Genomic DNA, 16,334 nt, shown 5'->3' with positions numbered 1-16,334 from the left:
TCTCAGTGATTTGAGTGCACAAGCCAGGCTCACAAGCCAGACTTCATCGGTATGAATCCCCAGCAGACCATTTGGGTTTGTGACTGACTCTGGTGGGAATGCATATGAACTTTTTCCCATTTGAAAAATATGGAAATTATTAGTATCCATTTCACAGGGCAGTGCAAAGATTACATTGGTTAATACATGAATTGCCTGGCATATAGTAAGCACTATAATAATATATGTTATATATTATATAATAATATATACTATAGTATAATATAAGGCATATAATATACTACAAATGAGCTCTTGTTATCTTTTATACCTACCATCAACACTTCAGGCAATGAAAACTATTTTTCCCTAGGCTACTCTCGAGGAGAGAGGGATGAGAAATATTTAGATAGAAAGATAGAGGGGATAAAAGACAGACAGAAACACAGGATAGACTCAGGAGGGCCTGGATCAGCATCCATTGGCCCCTTCTGCCTCTTTTAAAGGGCTTTTTATAGGAATGTCAAGGGGTGGAGCAAAAGACCTCCCCCCAGCACAGCCAAGTGCAGACCCTTTCCAATCACCTGGTAACCACACACCTGGTCAAGCCATCCTCTAATGCAGCCCTGCTGGGTAAAGCAAGCTCAGATCTCACTAGGAAACCTCTGTGGGCCTCCACACATGGACAAATCTTTCATAGAGGAATCCTTAACTCCCTGGGGAGAGTACTGTGTGATGGCTGTCTACTACTGTTGTTTCTTCTCGTCTCTGACCACAGAAGCTTCGGCTGTTCATTCCTGTAAAGAAACTTTCAATTAGCTCCAAAAGAGGCAGTTAAAAAATGCCTTATATGTCAGATAATTATTATCAGTTCACGATTACATTGGACTAGGAATTATATAATTGTATATAATTTGGAGTAAGGGAGGGTTTTTATTTATTTATTTTTTTGGTTTTTGGAGACAGGGTTTCTCTGTGTAGTTTTGGTGCCTGTCCTGGATCTCGCTCTGTAGACCAGGCTGGCCTCGAACTCACAGAGATCCGCCTGGCTCTGCCTCCCGAGTGCTGGGATTAAAGGCTTGCACCATGCACCACCATCACCACCATTTGCAAGGGAGAGTTTTGACCCTTCATTTTAACCCTTTCATAAACGTGGACAGGGCAAGAAGTCGCCAAGAACAGAGAGGAGCACCGAGTTTCAGAACTCCGGACCACGGGGATCGTAGAAAGATAATTAGAAAGTCTATTCTAACTTGCAGAGTGGGCCGAACTTCTCCCCCTGGACTGTAGGCAGTTCTTGGGGATAGGGGATCAGAGGGGCATCTAGACTTTCTATCACACCTGGCGCAATGTTCTAAGTTTAAAAAGCCAGAAACTATTTGAAAAGTGCACAGTACTAAGAAATAAGGTAACGGGAAGACTTTGTGTCAAATATCCTTCGTTTCCCTGCAAACCTTCACCTTGTTCCTCGGCTTCCACCTGCATGGGTTGAATGTTCCAGTCTCCATCCATTCTCAAAGCCTGAGTTCTAAGGAGCTGGAAAAAAAACAAAACAAAACGAAACACAAAATGATCCAGTCGGAACCTCTAGTCACAAGACCTCCTTCCCTTGTTGCTATGAGGCAGAGAAGACAAGAGATGGACAAGGAGCAAAGCAGCGCTCTGAGTGGCCGGACAGTAACAGCGTCCACAGCCAGGGTCCTGCCTGTTCCGTTAATTGCCCCCGCCCCGCCCCGACCGGCTTTAAAAAGCTCCAACTTGCAACCAAATCCCCAGTCAGAGCGCCGCAGAAAGGACCGCGATGGGCTTGGGTGACTACAGCCACTTCAGACAGCGGATGTCCCGGGGACTCCACGGGGTCTCGGGCAGGGCTGCCCTGTGGTCCCCAGCCTTTCATCCGGTGCGCCGCATCCCTTGCGGCACCTGGCGCGTCGAGGCGCAGGAGCAGGTCCGGGCGTCCGGCCCGGTGCTGGATCACCTCCGGCGACAGCTGGAGCGCGCCTTCCAGCGGGCGGCGGCACGCGGGCGAGCGAGGCGCGCGCGGGAGGCGGTGGCGGCGGTGGCGGCGGCCGCCGCGGCCGCGCGGGAGGAGCGGACCCGGGCGCGCATGGAGTGCGCGCTGGCCCGGCTGCGCGCGGAGCTGGTGAGCGCGGGCTGCGCGGCGGGGCTCGCACTCCCGAACCGAGGGTACCCCCATAGGAGGACCCCCGGGCGGGGGCGCCCACGGGATTGCTGCTGGGGTGGGAGATCTCTCCTGGGCGCCTGATTTCCTCCAGACTCCGTGTTGAGGCCTCCTTGGGTCACAACTCTATGGAGCAGGGCTTGGCCTATGTAGTTCAGGGACTGGCCCAGACTCCGGAGAGGAGCCCCTCCCCAGTCCGTTTCTGTAGTTTTCTTTCCTCTAGTCTAGAAGCTTCCCCATAGCAGACTCTTAGTCTGAATATGTTTAGCGTGAGGAGACGGACGTTTCAATGAAAACGACAACCTAGATGGATAAAATGAGTCCATCAGAAAGAAACTCTAAGTCATGCCTATTATTATTTTTTTTTAATCCCTTGCTAAGAATTCAGAAAACGACTGGGCGTTTAACAGGAAGGAGTGTATGTAGATACTTTAGATGACTTTTTTTTAATGAAAAAATTAAATTAGGCAATATGAAAAGGACAGAAGTATAAAGAACTCAGACTTTAAAATGGCGACGCCTATGAATGTTGCGTAATGGAGACTTGTAAAAAGTTCTCTGCATTGAATGAGACAACTAACCACTCCTGCAGAACGCAGTTAAGAAACCTCGGCGGGTGATGGATTTCATTTCTGGTTTTAAGAAGGGCAACATGATAGTAAATCCAATTTAACCGTATTAGCAATCTGAATTTGATAAGGAATGCATTATGTTTGATCTAGCGGCGTTACGTGGAGCACCTGGTTCTCATCTAGAGTCTAAGAAGCCCAATGAGGATGAGGAAGCCACTTTGTTGCCTGGGTGAAACTACCTCCCTGCATACCAGGGGGTTGAGGCTGTGGGCCAGGATGCCACACTGGAGTGCCGGGGCCTGGCCGAACACTCTATGCTGCTACTTTGAGACATGTCACCCCCTTCCCCCACCTGTTGATGACTCATAGCGAGGTCATGGGACAAGCTCTAAGGCACCTTTAACCTTAGCATTCCAACAAGTTGCTTCATCAATAGGAGGTTTAGGCAAGAAATATATTATGGGTGGGAAGAAGGTAAGGAATTACAGGCTCTGCTAATACTTGCTGGTTCTACAGCTTTGAGAATGTGAATTAGTAGACTTGAGTTTGTTTATTCATCTGTAATGTAGAGGTAATTAATCTCATGAGATGACTGTAATTATATGAGGTGATATTATATGACATGCCTAGGCCATATGCACTTTATTGACTGTTGTTGTTATTATAATTATTATAGATCTTGGAAACTGATTGTGCCTAAAAGGACAAACAAGAACATATCAAGACTTGAGAATTGAGTCAACAAGATGGCGCTTTAGAGGCTCCTGAGGACAGGCCCGAAGACCCGAGTTCAATCCCCAGTTCCCACGAGGTGGCAGGAGAAAACCCACTCCTTGACCCGCACACAAGAACACTGTGGCACAAGCATGCATGCACTCACACGTGCAAACAGAAGCATGCACAAGTAAAGAAATGGAAAAAAAATTAAAAGGAATTTAGAATTTCTGGACAGGAAGCAGAGAATTTTACACATAGCCAGTTGCTATTTTCCTGGAGTGTAGGCCCTGGTCCCCATCTTCAGGAACTCCCTAGTCCATGTGCCTGATCTAAAAAAGAAGCAGCGGAGTGGATACTTAGCTCAGGATCATCACCACTAGAAGCAGTTTTGATCTGGGTCATTAGCAAGATCTCTATGGGAATTAGAGTTCCCATGTATGGAATGCACAGACATCATGAATTACAATGGAGTTTATGTAAGGGACAATGATGAACAATCAGTCATGTTACATATATTATGTTCTGTTTAGCTTACTAACGATGGCATTAATTTCTACGTCCTTTGACTGGATTTCTGGAGTTAAACCTAAAGTTTTCTATGTATGTAATCTTTTTTTTTCATCCCTCAGAGAAGTTTTGGAGCTTTCATAAGGCTCTCAAAGGGATCCATGATGAAAGAAGTGTAAAAACCACGAGTGTTTGAATTTCCCAAATAAGTGTGAATTACACATGCTTTACTTAGATGGGTGAATCATTATCAGTCATTTTTCCCCCTTGATACTTGGCATGATGGAGGGCAGGCATCCATCACCTCACTGATTCATCCCTTCATTTACTACGCCTTTTAACAAGGACACCCAGACCCTGTTATGGATGCCTACACAGTGCACTAACTGCCAATGCCGTCATTAAGGAGTAGTCAAATTCCACCTTCATCAACAACAGTCTGGTGTTGTCTGTATGTTATCAGAGACATGCCAATAGAATTCGATGGAAGCATGTCTAAGAGGCAACGATGCCTGGCCATGATTACAGGAGGCTTTCCCTGAAGTGTTAATATTTATTTGCATTCTATGGAAAGAGGACTGGCAAAGTGCCTCTTAGAACAGAGGGGTCGAATGGAGGTGTGTCTCAGCACAGCATTTCCTTAGAGGCCTGCAAGATGTCTGATCACCTGTGATAGGAGCTGGCATGGAGACAGTGCCAGGAAATGAAGCTAGAACAGCAGGGCAGGACTCTAGAGCCCGGGGAACACATCAGAGGACAGTCTTGGGGTAGATTATGGGGACTTTTTATGGCGATGGCTGTATGATTCGTTTCTGTTTGTTTGCTGGGTGCCTTGGATGGCTGTCTCCTCTAACATTTCTAGTTCTTGCTTCCAGAGACGCAAGAGTTCCAAGTGCAAAAGAATAAAAAAATAAGCATCAGAGGGAAAGAAAAAGATAGCCCTGCCTAATATTTTATTTTGCAGATTGAGGAGGACTCGCCAATGCGGTATTTGCAGTTTACTGTTATAGTGCCCTGGCTTATCCCGAGGGCTACTGTGGATGAATTCACAGAGGGTGGTACACAGAAAACATTATTTTACAAACTGCATTAAGCATGACTTCAGTTGATGGAATATGCAAATAGTTGCTCTTTAGCTTTAGGTTATAACATGGCTGGATCACACTTTGTTGGTGGCCTGCCTTCTAAGTAACCTGTCCTTGGAGATGTAATTTTTAAAATTTTATTTGAACACACGAGGGCCTCATAAACTCCCACCGGAGGAGGTTATGAATCAGCCTTGCTATATAGCAGGCTTTGTTCTAGAGTGAAAAGTGTGAGATTATATAAGGACACATAACTATACATGTGCCTCCGAGGTGTCGTTATATGTTTTTACTCAGCAGGGAGGCCATTTAAAATCCTGAAAACTTGAAATGACAAGTAATCAAGTAAATGGGCCCAGATCCTGAGCACTCAGGTGGCCCCAGGCAGTTATCCTGTGGCTCAGAAAGCTCATAAAGATAAATGATTTCACTGTGATCACACGCCAGTGCTTGAAAACAGCCTTCGGTGCATAGGTATTTTTCACACGGACAGCTCTGTGCATCAGCTATTTTTATTTTCATTTCAAGGCCATTTCAAAAGCTAGTTATTTGTCTGGATTTTACTTTGTTGTAGAAAAAGCTACTTTAATAACCAGAGCCAACAGTCAGAAAGGGAGAATACGATGAGAAATAATATCTTTCTTTTTGTCTTATTTTCCTTTCCTACCTACTGCTTATTTCTCATGTCCAGTCAGAGAGCAGTTTCATTTGATCTATATCTCAAACTAATAAAATCCTCCCCCTCTCCTTTTTTTTTTTTTTTTTCTTTTAGCTGGAATTGCGTTTCCAGAACCATCAGCTGGCCCGAACTTTACTGGATTTAAACACGAAAATGCAGCAGCTGAAGAAGCAGCAGGACCTGGAGCGTGCATCCAAATCCCAGAGCCCGGAAGATGATGCGATGAATCCCGAGTGTGGAAACGCATAGTGGAAAGTCCAAGCCCGCATCTCTGAAGCAGCCCTGAACCTCACCATAACACAAGCGACACTGAAACCATTCTAGCACTAACACTAGCCATGCTGTGTGTGTGTTCTGAGGGACATTCTGTCCAGCAAATCTTAGGTGTAAGGAGGAAGTGGGGGGAGAAAGAATCTAAGAAAGGGGAGAGAGACATTTCTTGAAGCTTAAAAAATATTCATCCATTGGATTGACTGGTTATTGTTTTAGTAGGAGGAAGAGAAGAAGGATGAGAGGAGAGAAAAAGGGGGGAGTTGAAAACCCAAAGCATTAAAGACTGCCTTACCGCCAGCTTACCACCTTGCACATTACCTTATTACCTTCCTTTCTGTAGTTTGGTGCGGACTTGCAGAATCCGTGCTTGCTCTTACTTTATTTATTTTTGGTCCATCTAGTAGTCAATCCAGTACTCTTCTGACTTGTGAAACTGAGAATTGCTAGTGCCTGGATTCCAGCCATGCTCTCCATGTGGCCAGCATTAAGGGTGTCTCGGTTTCTTGCTGGATGTAGTCATGGACGAAATGCATAATTATTCTCCTAAAATCTCTTGCCTCAGTTGATTCAAGTTTGAGTTTCATGATGTACACCCCTAAATTCCTAACTAACATAAGTCTTTGATTCAATTAACTTAGGCGTTAAAATGGTTCTTCTCGTTGCATTAAAACATCTCATTGTACCCCAAAAGTGCTTCTCAATGCAAAAGTAAAATTAATAAAAAAAAGTTGCAGACCTAATTTGTGTTTCTACTTGTTATTATCTATGAAATTATGCCAATGTGTGTAATTGTAGTTAAAATTAAAATTAGTTCTTAAGACAAAAGAGGACAGAAAGGCAGTGGCCTTTTTCTTAAAAGTAAATGCTAGGATTGGTGTAGTGGGTAGCTGTTCCAGTTTTGACCTGGAAGTACTACCCATATTTAGGCTTCGGTAACTGTCATACCTACAAGGCAGGGCTGAGACCGGAGCTCTTAAGACCCGAGATCTAGATGTGCCACCTCTCTTGGTTTTAAGGGCTCCTGTCTCGGCCCTGCCTTGTAGGTGTAACAGTTACAAAGCCTCAATGGGGGTAGTACTTCCAGGTCAAAGCTGGAACAGCTACCTACTACATCTTGGCAACGTAGCTTAGCCTGTGCAAGTCCCTGGGTTCAAGCCCCAGTACCCCAAAATAAGAAGGAAAGGAAAAGAAGAAGGAAAAACAACTTGTGTTGTAAGGATTGAGGGACTGTCTGGATCAAGTTTACTTTGTTTTTAACTCTTTTTGCCCATAAGTAAACGATCCTAACACCTTAGTAATTAATCTCTTTTCTCTGAGACTGGGATTCACTGCGGACATTGTCGATGGGGTGGTAGGCGGTGCCTTGACATCTGACCACTGGATTCCTTGAAGCTCTCTGAAATAAGCTCTTGGCTTTGTGTGTGTTGGGATGCATGCTGTGTGGCTGCTTGTTTGCTGTGTGTGTGTGTGTGTGTGTGTGTGTGTGTGTGTGTGCAGAGGATACCCTTCAGGGATCGGTCCTATCCTTTTCACCTTGTTTGAGACAAGGCTCCTTTGTGCTTTCGCATGTTCTCCTGTCTCAGGCTCCCAACTCCCCACAGAGTCACACTGAGGTGGTAGACACATGTGCTGCCACATCCAGCTGTGGGTGTGTATTCGAGTGCTGCAAGTGTGCCTTTACACACTCAGCTGTCTTCTCAGCCCAATTTTACACAAATTTTGATGAAAGAGTTGGCGATATTACTTGTGATCTCCTTTAATTTCTTTTTTAAAACTTCAACTTAAGTGCAGGAACAGTCATTCTCAAGTCCATTGTTAGGACTAGTCTTTATAAATCATCTGAATAGTCATCGTATAAGCTTGATTCCTTACAGAGTGCAGAACGCTGGCATTGGTTAGTACTCAGTTATATAATTTGGTTCCACTGGTAATGTCTATCGACATAAAAAGAAAAAGAAAAAAAACCTGAAGGAGAATTTTGAAAGTCAGCCTATTGGTAACTTACATTGTCAGGCAAAAAATGGTAAAATATTTATTATTTTATTGTAAAGCTTTGTCACAAACTTTACCCCCTCTATCTTCAGGGATAAAACAACGGGCCACTATGTCTTTTTAGGGGCCATAGGTGCAGAAGCAGAATAAACTCCTGGTCTCGAAGGTGTCTTATTTATGGAAGTCCTAAATGGCAGAGTTAGCCCTTGACTTGGGCAGTGCAGCAGGAAAACGCCATAGGAGCTTGACTCATGGGGCACTCTCATCACGCGTTTCTGCCCTGTCACCCACCTTTGTTTTTTAATAGTAACAGAAGGCGCACGATCGCTTTCCTGCCTTTTCTTCGCAATGATGCGCAGCTGTGTGTTGTTGGCTCGCTGTACCGCCGTGGCACAGTGGAGACTCATGGGAAGTCATCAGGAGAACTCTTTGAAGAGGCATGAGGAGGGGCCGTCTTTCTGGGGTTTAAAAATAAGCCGGGGCAACAACAGTGCGACATTTTAAAGACATGCGTGATGGAAGCAACCAAGACGAGTGCCAGCTGGAGGGGAAAATGAGAAAATCATTATAATCCAAATTATGCAGCAGGGAAGGAGCCTCTGAAAAAGCCCAAGAAAGGAAGATGTTTACAACCAGGGTGGATAGAGGGGCCAACAGAAGTGATACCAAAAATGAGTTTGTTGCGGAGGAAAATGTGGTGCTTTGGGTTTTTCAAATGGCCCTAGTTTCTCACAGTGGTACATTACGGGGTGGGGGATAAAGCCCCATCCGCAGGCAATGGTCTTTTTACTCTACGCTAGCACCCATCAGCGAGAGGCGCCAAGTGAATTGAGACAATTAGGAGCTTTGCACAGGTTGTTAGGCATCACATTCCTTCACAGGTGGCCTGCATGAATCACACTTGGGTTGGCTTGCCAAACTACTTCTGGAACAGGTGCTGCTGCAGGACCCAAGCCTGGGGACAGACGAGTCGGCTGTGGAGAACCTCAGGAGAGCTGAGCCGGCACTAGCGCAATTACGAGAATCCTCTTCCCCCTGTCCCTTTCTGGCAGGGTCCAGTGCCCAGCATAGTCATCAAATGTTTATTTACCACTATAATCACGGCCGACTCCCCGCGGGCCCCGGGGCTGGCACAAGGCTCTCCAGTGCCAGCTGCTTTCTCTCTTGCTTTTGCGGTTGCCATTGCTGCGGATGCCCCTTTATCCATGCTTTGAATGAAGGTTAGGGTACAATGAGAAACAATGTGGTTAGGGTTTAGGGTTAAAGCTCGTCTACTGTGCCTACCCGGGCATCTTAATCTACCTGAACGAGGTTGGGGTGGAGGCAATAGAACTCCAGGATCGGTGAACCCTCAGAGCAGACCATTCGAATTCTTTGGATGCTGCCGAATGCTGTGGGTTAGAGGCCCCAGTTCCTTAGGAGCCAGAACGCCACCATCTGTCTCTGCTGGGCTCAGTGTAAGAGGGAAATGTGCAATGTACAGACAGTGACGAAGCTAGCAATGATTTTAGCGATCACTCGTGGACTAGCCCGTGTGCCAAGGACTGCATTTGTGTTACCTTATTTAATCCTCATAGTGATTTATAGGACCTGTTTACAGAACTGCGTGACCCTGGTGGTTCGTCTTAGCACTGCCACGACCAGCCATATGCTTCAAGTTTGTTAGGTTTATCTAAAAAAAAAAAAAAAAAATCTAAAGACAATACTTTGCTTAAATCTTGAGAAGACTACATTGAAGGGCCTGTATCATAGTGTTGTTTCTGTTGCTCTGATAAAATACACTGTTAAAAAGCAATTGAGGGGAGCACAGGTTTATGTTGGCTTACAATTCCGGGTCATCCATCATAGCAGAGAAGTCAAGGTAGCAAGAATTTACGACGGCTAATCACATCATATCTACATCGAAGAATAGAGAGACGTGAATGCAATCATGTGCGACTCGTCCATTCTCATAGTCTGGGACCCAAGTCCAGGGAATGATGCTGCCCTCAGGGCACTTCGTCTTTTAACATCAATTAATCAAGACACTCCCCCAGTGGCACCCCCACAGCCCAACCTGATCCAGATAATCCCTTTTGGGATTCTCTTCCTAGGTGATTCTGGATTGTGTCAAATGTACACATCCATTTGACATCTAACCATCACAGTGTAGAACCTGGAGAGGGGTGTGTGTGTGTGTGTGTGTGTGTGTGTGTGTGTGTGTGTGTGTATGTGTGTGTGTGTGTGTTCATGTGCATGTGGAAAGTCAAAGTTGGGTGCTCTCTCTATTGTTTTCTGCCTTAGTTTTAAAGATAGGCTCTCTCACTGAACCCCGAGTTTAGGAATTTGGCTAGGCTGACTGATCAGCAAGTCCCAGAGATCTGTCTCTCTCTGAACAAGCCCTATCCCTCCTTGGGTTGCAAACATTTCGTGCATGCTGTCAGCTGTCATGCCTTGCTCTTTCATGGGTGTTGGGGACCAATGCTCAGGTCCTCATGAGTGTGCTCTGAGTCCATTACTGACCAGGTCATCTTCCCAGGCCCCTGTTTCGAAGGTTTTCTGATGGAGGCTCGCTCTTCTATTTCTGTCGGGCTTCTTTTCCTCCCATACTTGCAGTTCTACAGAATCTCACCACCATTTTGGACTTGGACCTTCCCTGTGCCCTTTTCCTCTTTACATCTTAAAGGCTCAGTTGACAGTCTTCTCTGCTGACTGATAAGCTAATTCCCCAAATATGGGAATAAAGAATAGGGGGCATAAAGTCAATAAAACCTGCCACTCTCCAGCCCCTGGATATGCCTGGCAGTTCAACTGAATTGTCCTAATGACTCTATGCAATGGGAACAATTGCTTTTCCCATTTTAGAGAAAGTGTCTGAGAAGGGATAAAACTTGCCACTGCTCACTCAGCTAGCAAATCGGAGCTGTTGGGAATCACACCCATGACTGGGAAGAGGGGACTAAGTATGACTAAATAAACTCAATATCATAACAACAGATTATAATGGAAGCATATTTAGAGTGCTCAGGCAGACTTCACTGAAGGCATGCCTGCAAGGAATTGTGTCCACCTGAATAAAATACCTTCATTTGTGTCTTACAACCTATATAAGCTAATCGAGAGATTTTGGACAGATCACTATATATATCTGTCTAATTTTTATCTTTTGAAGATGTGAGGGAGGGTAGAAATGATTCAAAAGCACCCCTTTGATTTCAAAACATCTAATACTCCCTGCTGCGGCTGGGCTCAACTGACACCCGTGGTAGCTCCTGTTTATCACTACATCTGCCAGGAAGTGGACTCTCCCAGGTTCAACTCTTGTTCTGGTCACTGTCCCAGCTGTGGCAGTCTTGATGATGACAGGAAACATTTCTGATCACTCTTGGATGTCCCTCTGCTCTCCTCACAGTCTGTAGCTACATCTGAAGTTAATGTCTCATTTGCACTTCAGAGAGAGACAAGCAGTACTGAGAACGCTTGCATGGTATGATTTTGGAGGCAGCTTCTGAAGTAGACACTACTAGTTGACTGTAATGCATCGTGCTATGTAACTCTGCTGTCAGATGGTGGGGATGAAATCCTGGCTCCTTTACCTTGTCACTATCTCCTGTACCCCCGTGGTTCATTTTTGTTTATTTGTTAAATGATAATAACCACACCTACCTATGGGTTGTTGTGAAGACTTCATGGATGAATGTCTGTGAAGTGTTTAGAACACTCTCAAGGATCATTATTATAACAGTCAACCCTACAGGCATTTCACTCATCATTCTTGGCTAATAGAAGTGTCTGAGTCTGAGACAGAGGCTGAGAATGACAATTTTGGTTTTCCAGTCCCTCTTTCAGTGCATGAAGGATGAGGAATCCAGTCCTGCCCAATAAGATGTAAAGGGAAATTTACTGGAAATGGTGGTTGGGGAAGGTTCTGAAAATATTCTTTCCTTATAAGTAGAGATAGGAAGTAAACCCCGCCTCCCCTACACACACACTTTGTATTTCCTGCCTTGCAAACATTATCACATGATATAAAAAAAAAAAAAAACCTTTCATCTACTGTAGCCAGCCATTTTGTGACCAAGGTGGGAGCCATGCGGACCTGTTGAGGATGAGAGGACAGAAGGATGCAAAGAAAGCCATGACTTGACCCTGTCAATCACTGAGCTGTAGGCTCAATCGTGGAACAGCCTACCTCTGGCTGGCCTTGCTCTGTGACAATCATAATAATAAAATACATTTGTTTAGGTCATATTTATTTGGGTATTTGGCTTCTTACATCATAGAGCAACCTCACTGACACACTTCAACCTTAATAACTTTGTGGTACAGAGACCCATGCATGATGGAATATCATTTGATGATATCTGTAAGTATCATCAGACACGATGCACACTGTGCATTTAGTGACAGTCTGTCCTGTGCAATCAACTAAAATGTGTTCGAGGGGGCCTTCTCTGGAATCCTGAAGTAAAAGTTGACTGCTGGGGCTGGAGAGATGGCTCAGAGGTTAAGAGCACTGACTGCTCTTCCAGAGGTCCTGAGTTCAATTCCCAGCAACCACATGGTGGCTCACAACCATCTGTAATGAGATCTGGTGCCCTCTTCTGGCCTTCAGTCATATATGCTGTATATGTAATAAATAAATCTTTAAAAAAAAAAAAGTTGACTGCTGGAAGTATTTCTCAGTGCTTATTGCTGATTAAGGATATCTACACGTCTCCAGAACTACCTATCTGACTCTACCAGAGAGGCTGTTTTACTTTAAAGCAACTGAAAAAAATAGGGTTGAAATATTTTTTTAATATATCTTAGAATTCTGTGGCAGCAAAACCCAGCAAAGTGTTGATGAGCTCTGTAATTTTTCTATGAGAGAAGCTTGGCAAGCCAATGCAAAACAGAATTGAATGCTTTTTAAAAATATTTTTATTATTATTTATTTATGTGTACATGTGTATATATCTGATATGTGCATGTACCTGAGGTTAGGGCCATCCCCTGGAGCTGGAGTTACAGGCAGTTGTAAGCTGTCTGATGGGGGTGCTGGGAATCGAACTCAAGTCCTCTGCAAGAACAATACATGTTCTTAACCACTAGGCTATCTCTCTAGAATGTTTTTTTTTTTTTTTTTGAGACAGGGTTTCTCTGTGTAGCTTTGGAGCCTTTCCTGGAACTCACTCTGTAGCCCAGGCTGGCCTCCAACTCACAGAGGTCTGCCTACCTCTGCCTCCCGAGTGCTGGGATTAAAGGCATGCGCCACCACCACCCGGCAGAATTGAATGTCTTTAAGAAGACTGTCTATTCTGTTGGTCTTTTCTGTGTCAAACACGCAGATTGCAAGCCCAGTGCCACTTTGAGATCTTTGGCAGCAGTTAACTCTGCAGCTCACACACGATTGAGCCTGTATGATAATGAATATTCAGAGACGGGTAATACCTGGGGGGCACTCACCAACCTAAGACAGAGTGCCTTTGTGGCCTGGGCAGGTTTCTCCATGACAGGTAAGGTGACCTGCTGACGTCCCACGCAACCTAAGTCAGAAGCTCATTTCCCAGTAAAAGGGGGACCTGTAGGGCCCTGGCCCCCGTTTTGGGTAACTGTTGCCTTGCTTGCTGACCTTGACCTTGATATCCTCCCTATGCTAATTCCCTGCCACGTTCCACCCTCCTGAATGCTTAAGGGAAGTTCCTTGTCTGTGTATCCTGCATAATGGGTGTTAATAGCTTAGATGCAAGATTGTAAAACATCAGTAGCAAACTTCTGCCCTCAGGGGTTCTCCCATTGTGCTGTAAGCCAATATTTAAGACCTCCTCTCTCCTTCAATAAAAGGCATTCAGCAATAAATAAATAAATAAAATAAAAAAACTAAATAAAAAAAAAAGAAGAAGACTGTCTAAAGTGGTAGTGCGGATTTCTGTCCCTCTACACTTCCATAGGATCCTGTTAGGAACTCACAAACAAAGAAATATTTTAGGGTTTCAAGGTAAGATGAACAGGTCCAGTGTCCTTCAAGATTAACCACCATCTGTGGTTTGTTTTTAACCACCGGATGGTATGGTTGACAGTGCTCTTGATAACACAGAGTTTACCGAGCTCTTTACGATACAAAGTTCACCAGGTGCTGTCATGAGGGATAGCTTATTAAACTTACACCAGCTCTCTGGAGGAGATGTGGCTTGAAGTGATTTAAAAGAGTTCGTTTTAATTTTTAAAATTAGCGTACATAGTATTAGGCTTCATTCCATCATTTTCAAATAAAATCTGTTCTTGTTGATTCTCTTCTGTCCTTCCATTCCGACTCCCCTCTTGTACCTGTCCACTCTTTTCACATAGCCTCATTTCCTCTTTCATGTCTCTTGTGTACTTCTGTGCTCCCTCACTTCCTCAATGTCCCTTCTCTTCTTTTGTGGTCTCTCTTCCAGTCTTCTAGTTTTACAGTCTATCCCCACAGTCCTTCCCGCTTGTATCCACACACAGAAGCATTACAGGCTAAGATAAGCGTGTGAGCAAACATGAGTTTTCAGGACAATCAGCAAAGCTTGCCCGTGCGTTTAGACATGCCACTCTCTCCTTGCTTTTTCTAGTTGTCAGTTTTCTCCCAGGAAGCAAAGTTACTTCCTGTGGAGAGCATCCTGTTAGGAGTGGAAGGGACAGATGCAGGTATGAGCTGAACTGGCTGTGGTCTCTGGTGAGCTCCTGGTGTCTCCGGCCTTTATCTGCCTGATTTGTAGAGCTAGGGAGTTAACCTAAAATCATCTTTACATTTCTTTTTGTTAATTAACCCCCACTGCTGGTAGTGCTTCCCCTTCCAGGATTTTCTTTTTCTTTTTTCTTTTTCATCCCCCCTCTCTTCAATTGAAATAGATTCTTCTTTCATCCAATACATCTTGACCACAGTTTCACTTCCCTCCACTCCTCCCATTCATCTCTCCCCCCTTCCCTCTCTCTCAGATCCACCCCGCCTCTGTTTTCCTTCAGAAAAGAGCAGGCCTCTAAGGGACAACAACAAAACACAACAAAACAAGGTACAATAAGACAAGGCAAAAGCCCACATATCAAGACTGGTCCTAAGAGTAGGCAAAGGAGTCAGCCTTTGCCACACCCACTCCCGCTTTTAAAAGTTTCACAAAAACACCAAGCTAATAGTACACCAAGGACCTTGTGCAGATCCTTGCGTGCCCCGGGCTTGCTACTTCAGTCTTTATGAGCCTATGTGAACCCTGCTTAGTTGATTCACTGGGCCATGTTTGCCTGGTGTCCTCCATCAACTCTGACTCCTACAGTCTTTCCTCCCCCTCTTTTGTGGGGTTCCCAGAGCTCTGAGTGGAGGGATCTGATGGATACTTCCAATTTAGACTCTCACTCAGCATAATGTCTGGCTGTAGGTTTCTGCTCCCACTCCCATCTGCTACTGGAGGAAGCCTCTCTGATGACGACTAGACAAGGCATTGATCGATGAGTATAACAGAATGTCGTTAGGAATCAATTCATTGATTTTTTGGGGGGGCAGTTTTGTTTGGTTCTACACCAGGTCTCTGGGCTATCCAGTCTCTAGTTCCTGGTCAATCAGGCAGCATAGGCCATGGGCCTCTTGAGGTGTGGGCCTCAAGTTAAACAAGACATTGATTGGCCACTCCTGCAAGTTCTGCACCATCATTGCCCCAGCACATCTTGCAGACAGGACAGATAGTAGGTTGAGGGTTTTGTGGCTGGGTTGGTGTCCAGGTTTCTCTTTCTGTAGCCTGAAGCATAACTTCTTATGCCAAAGAGATTAGAACATATGTGTGAAGGCTCCATGAAGGCACCAGCTCGACCTCTCTATGTTCAGTGAGCTATGTGGATGTTGTCCTCAGTGATGGGGCCCCACTATCAGTTTTGGGGAAGTGACTCCTCTGTCCTAGAATAAGTCTGGGTTGTTTAGGGATCTTCATGAGACCCCCTTGGCCAACAACTCAACTGAATGCAACCTAGTAGCCTTGCCTCGCTGCAAAGGATGGCCAGTTTAGACTTCGTATCCTCCATCACTAGGAGTCCTCACTAGGGTCATCCTTATAGATTCCAGGAAGTTTCTGCTGCACTAGGTTTTCACACCACTCCTGTAGTACTCCCCAATTCCAGCTATCTCTCCCTGAACTCTCTCTCTGTCTCTCTCTCACACACTTGATCCCCCCTGCTCTCATCCCCACCTGACCCATGTCCACCTGCAAAATCTAGTGGCTCCTCAGAAAATTAAAAATGGATCTACCTCAAGACCCAGCTATACCACTTTCAGATTATATTCAAAGGATACTCTATTCCACCACAAGGACACTTGTTCAGTTATGTTCATTGTGGCTTTATTCATAATAGCCAGAAACTGGAAACAGCCTAGC

General features: G+C 44.9%; 1 protein-coding gene across 1 annotated transcript; it reads left to right on the top strand.

Moving 5' to 3' along the window:
* Positions 1 to 1,740: 1,740 nt before the first annotated feature.
* Positions 1,741 to 6,734, top strand: Aard (alanine and arginine rich domain containing protein). Its single transcript, XM_059247445.1, has 2 exons — positions 1,741 to 2,122; positions 5,815 to 6,734. Exons 1-2 carry the CDS (start codon positions 1,781 to 1,783, stop codon positions 5,968 to 5,970), a joined length of 498 nt encoding a protein of 165 aa, XP_059103428.1. The 5' UTR covers positions 1,741 to 1,780; the 3' UTR covers positions 5,971 to 6,734.
* Positions 6,735 to 16,334: the final 9,600 nt, after the last annotated feature.

This window comes from Peromyscus eremicus, chromosome 20 (assembly GCF_949786415.1).
Source record: "Peromyscus eremicus chromosome 20, PerEre_H2_v1, whole genome shotgun sequence".
Classification (NCBI taxonomy): domain Eukaryota; kingdom Metazoa; phylum Chordata; class Mammalia; order Rodentia; family Cricetidae; genus Peromyscus; species Peromyscus eremicus.
This window is presented reverse-complemented; position numbering and strand designations above follow the sequence as displayed.

Bases quoted from the DNA above. Each gene is read 5' to 3' on its own strand.
- Aard (XM_059247445.1), top strand. From the start codon at position 1,781: ATGGGCTTGGGTGACTACAGCCACTTCAGACAGCGGATGTCCCGGGGA. The intron at 2,123-5,814 runs GTGAGCGCGGGC...TTTTTCTTTTAG, and splicing joins CCCGGCTGCGCGCGGAGCTG to CTGGAATTGCGTTTCCAGAA.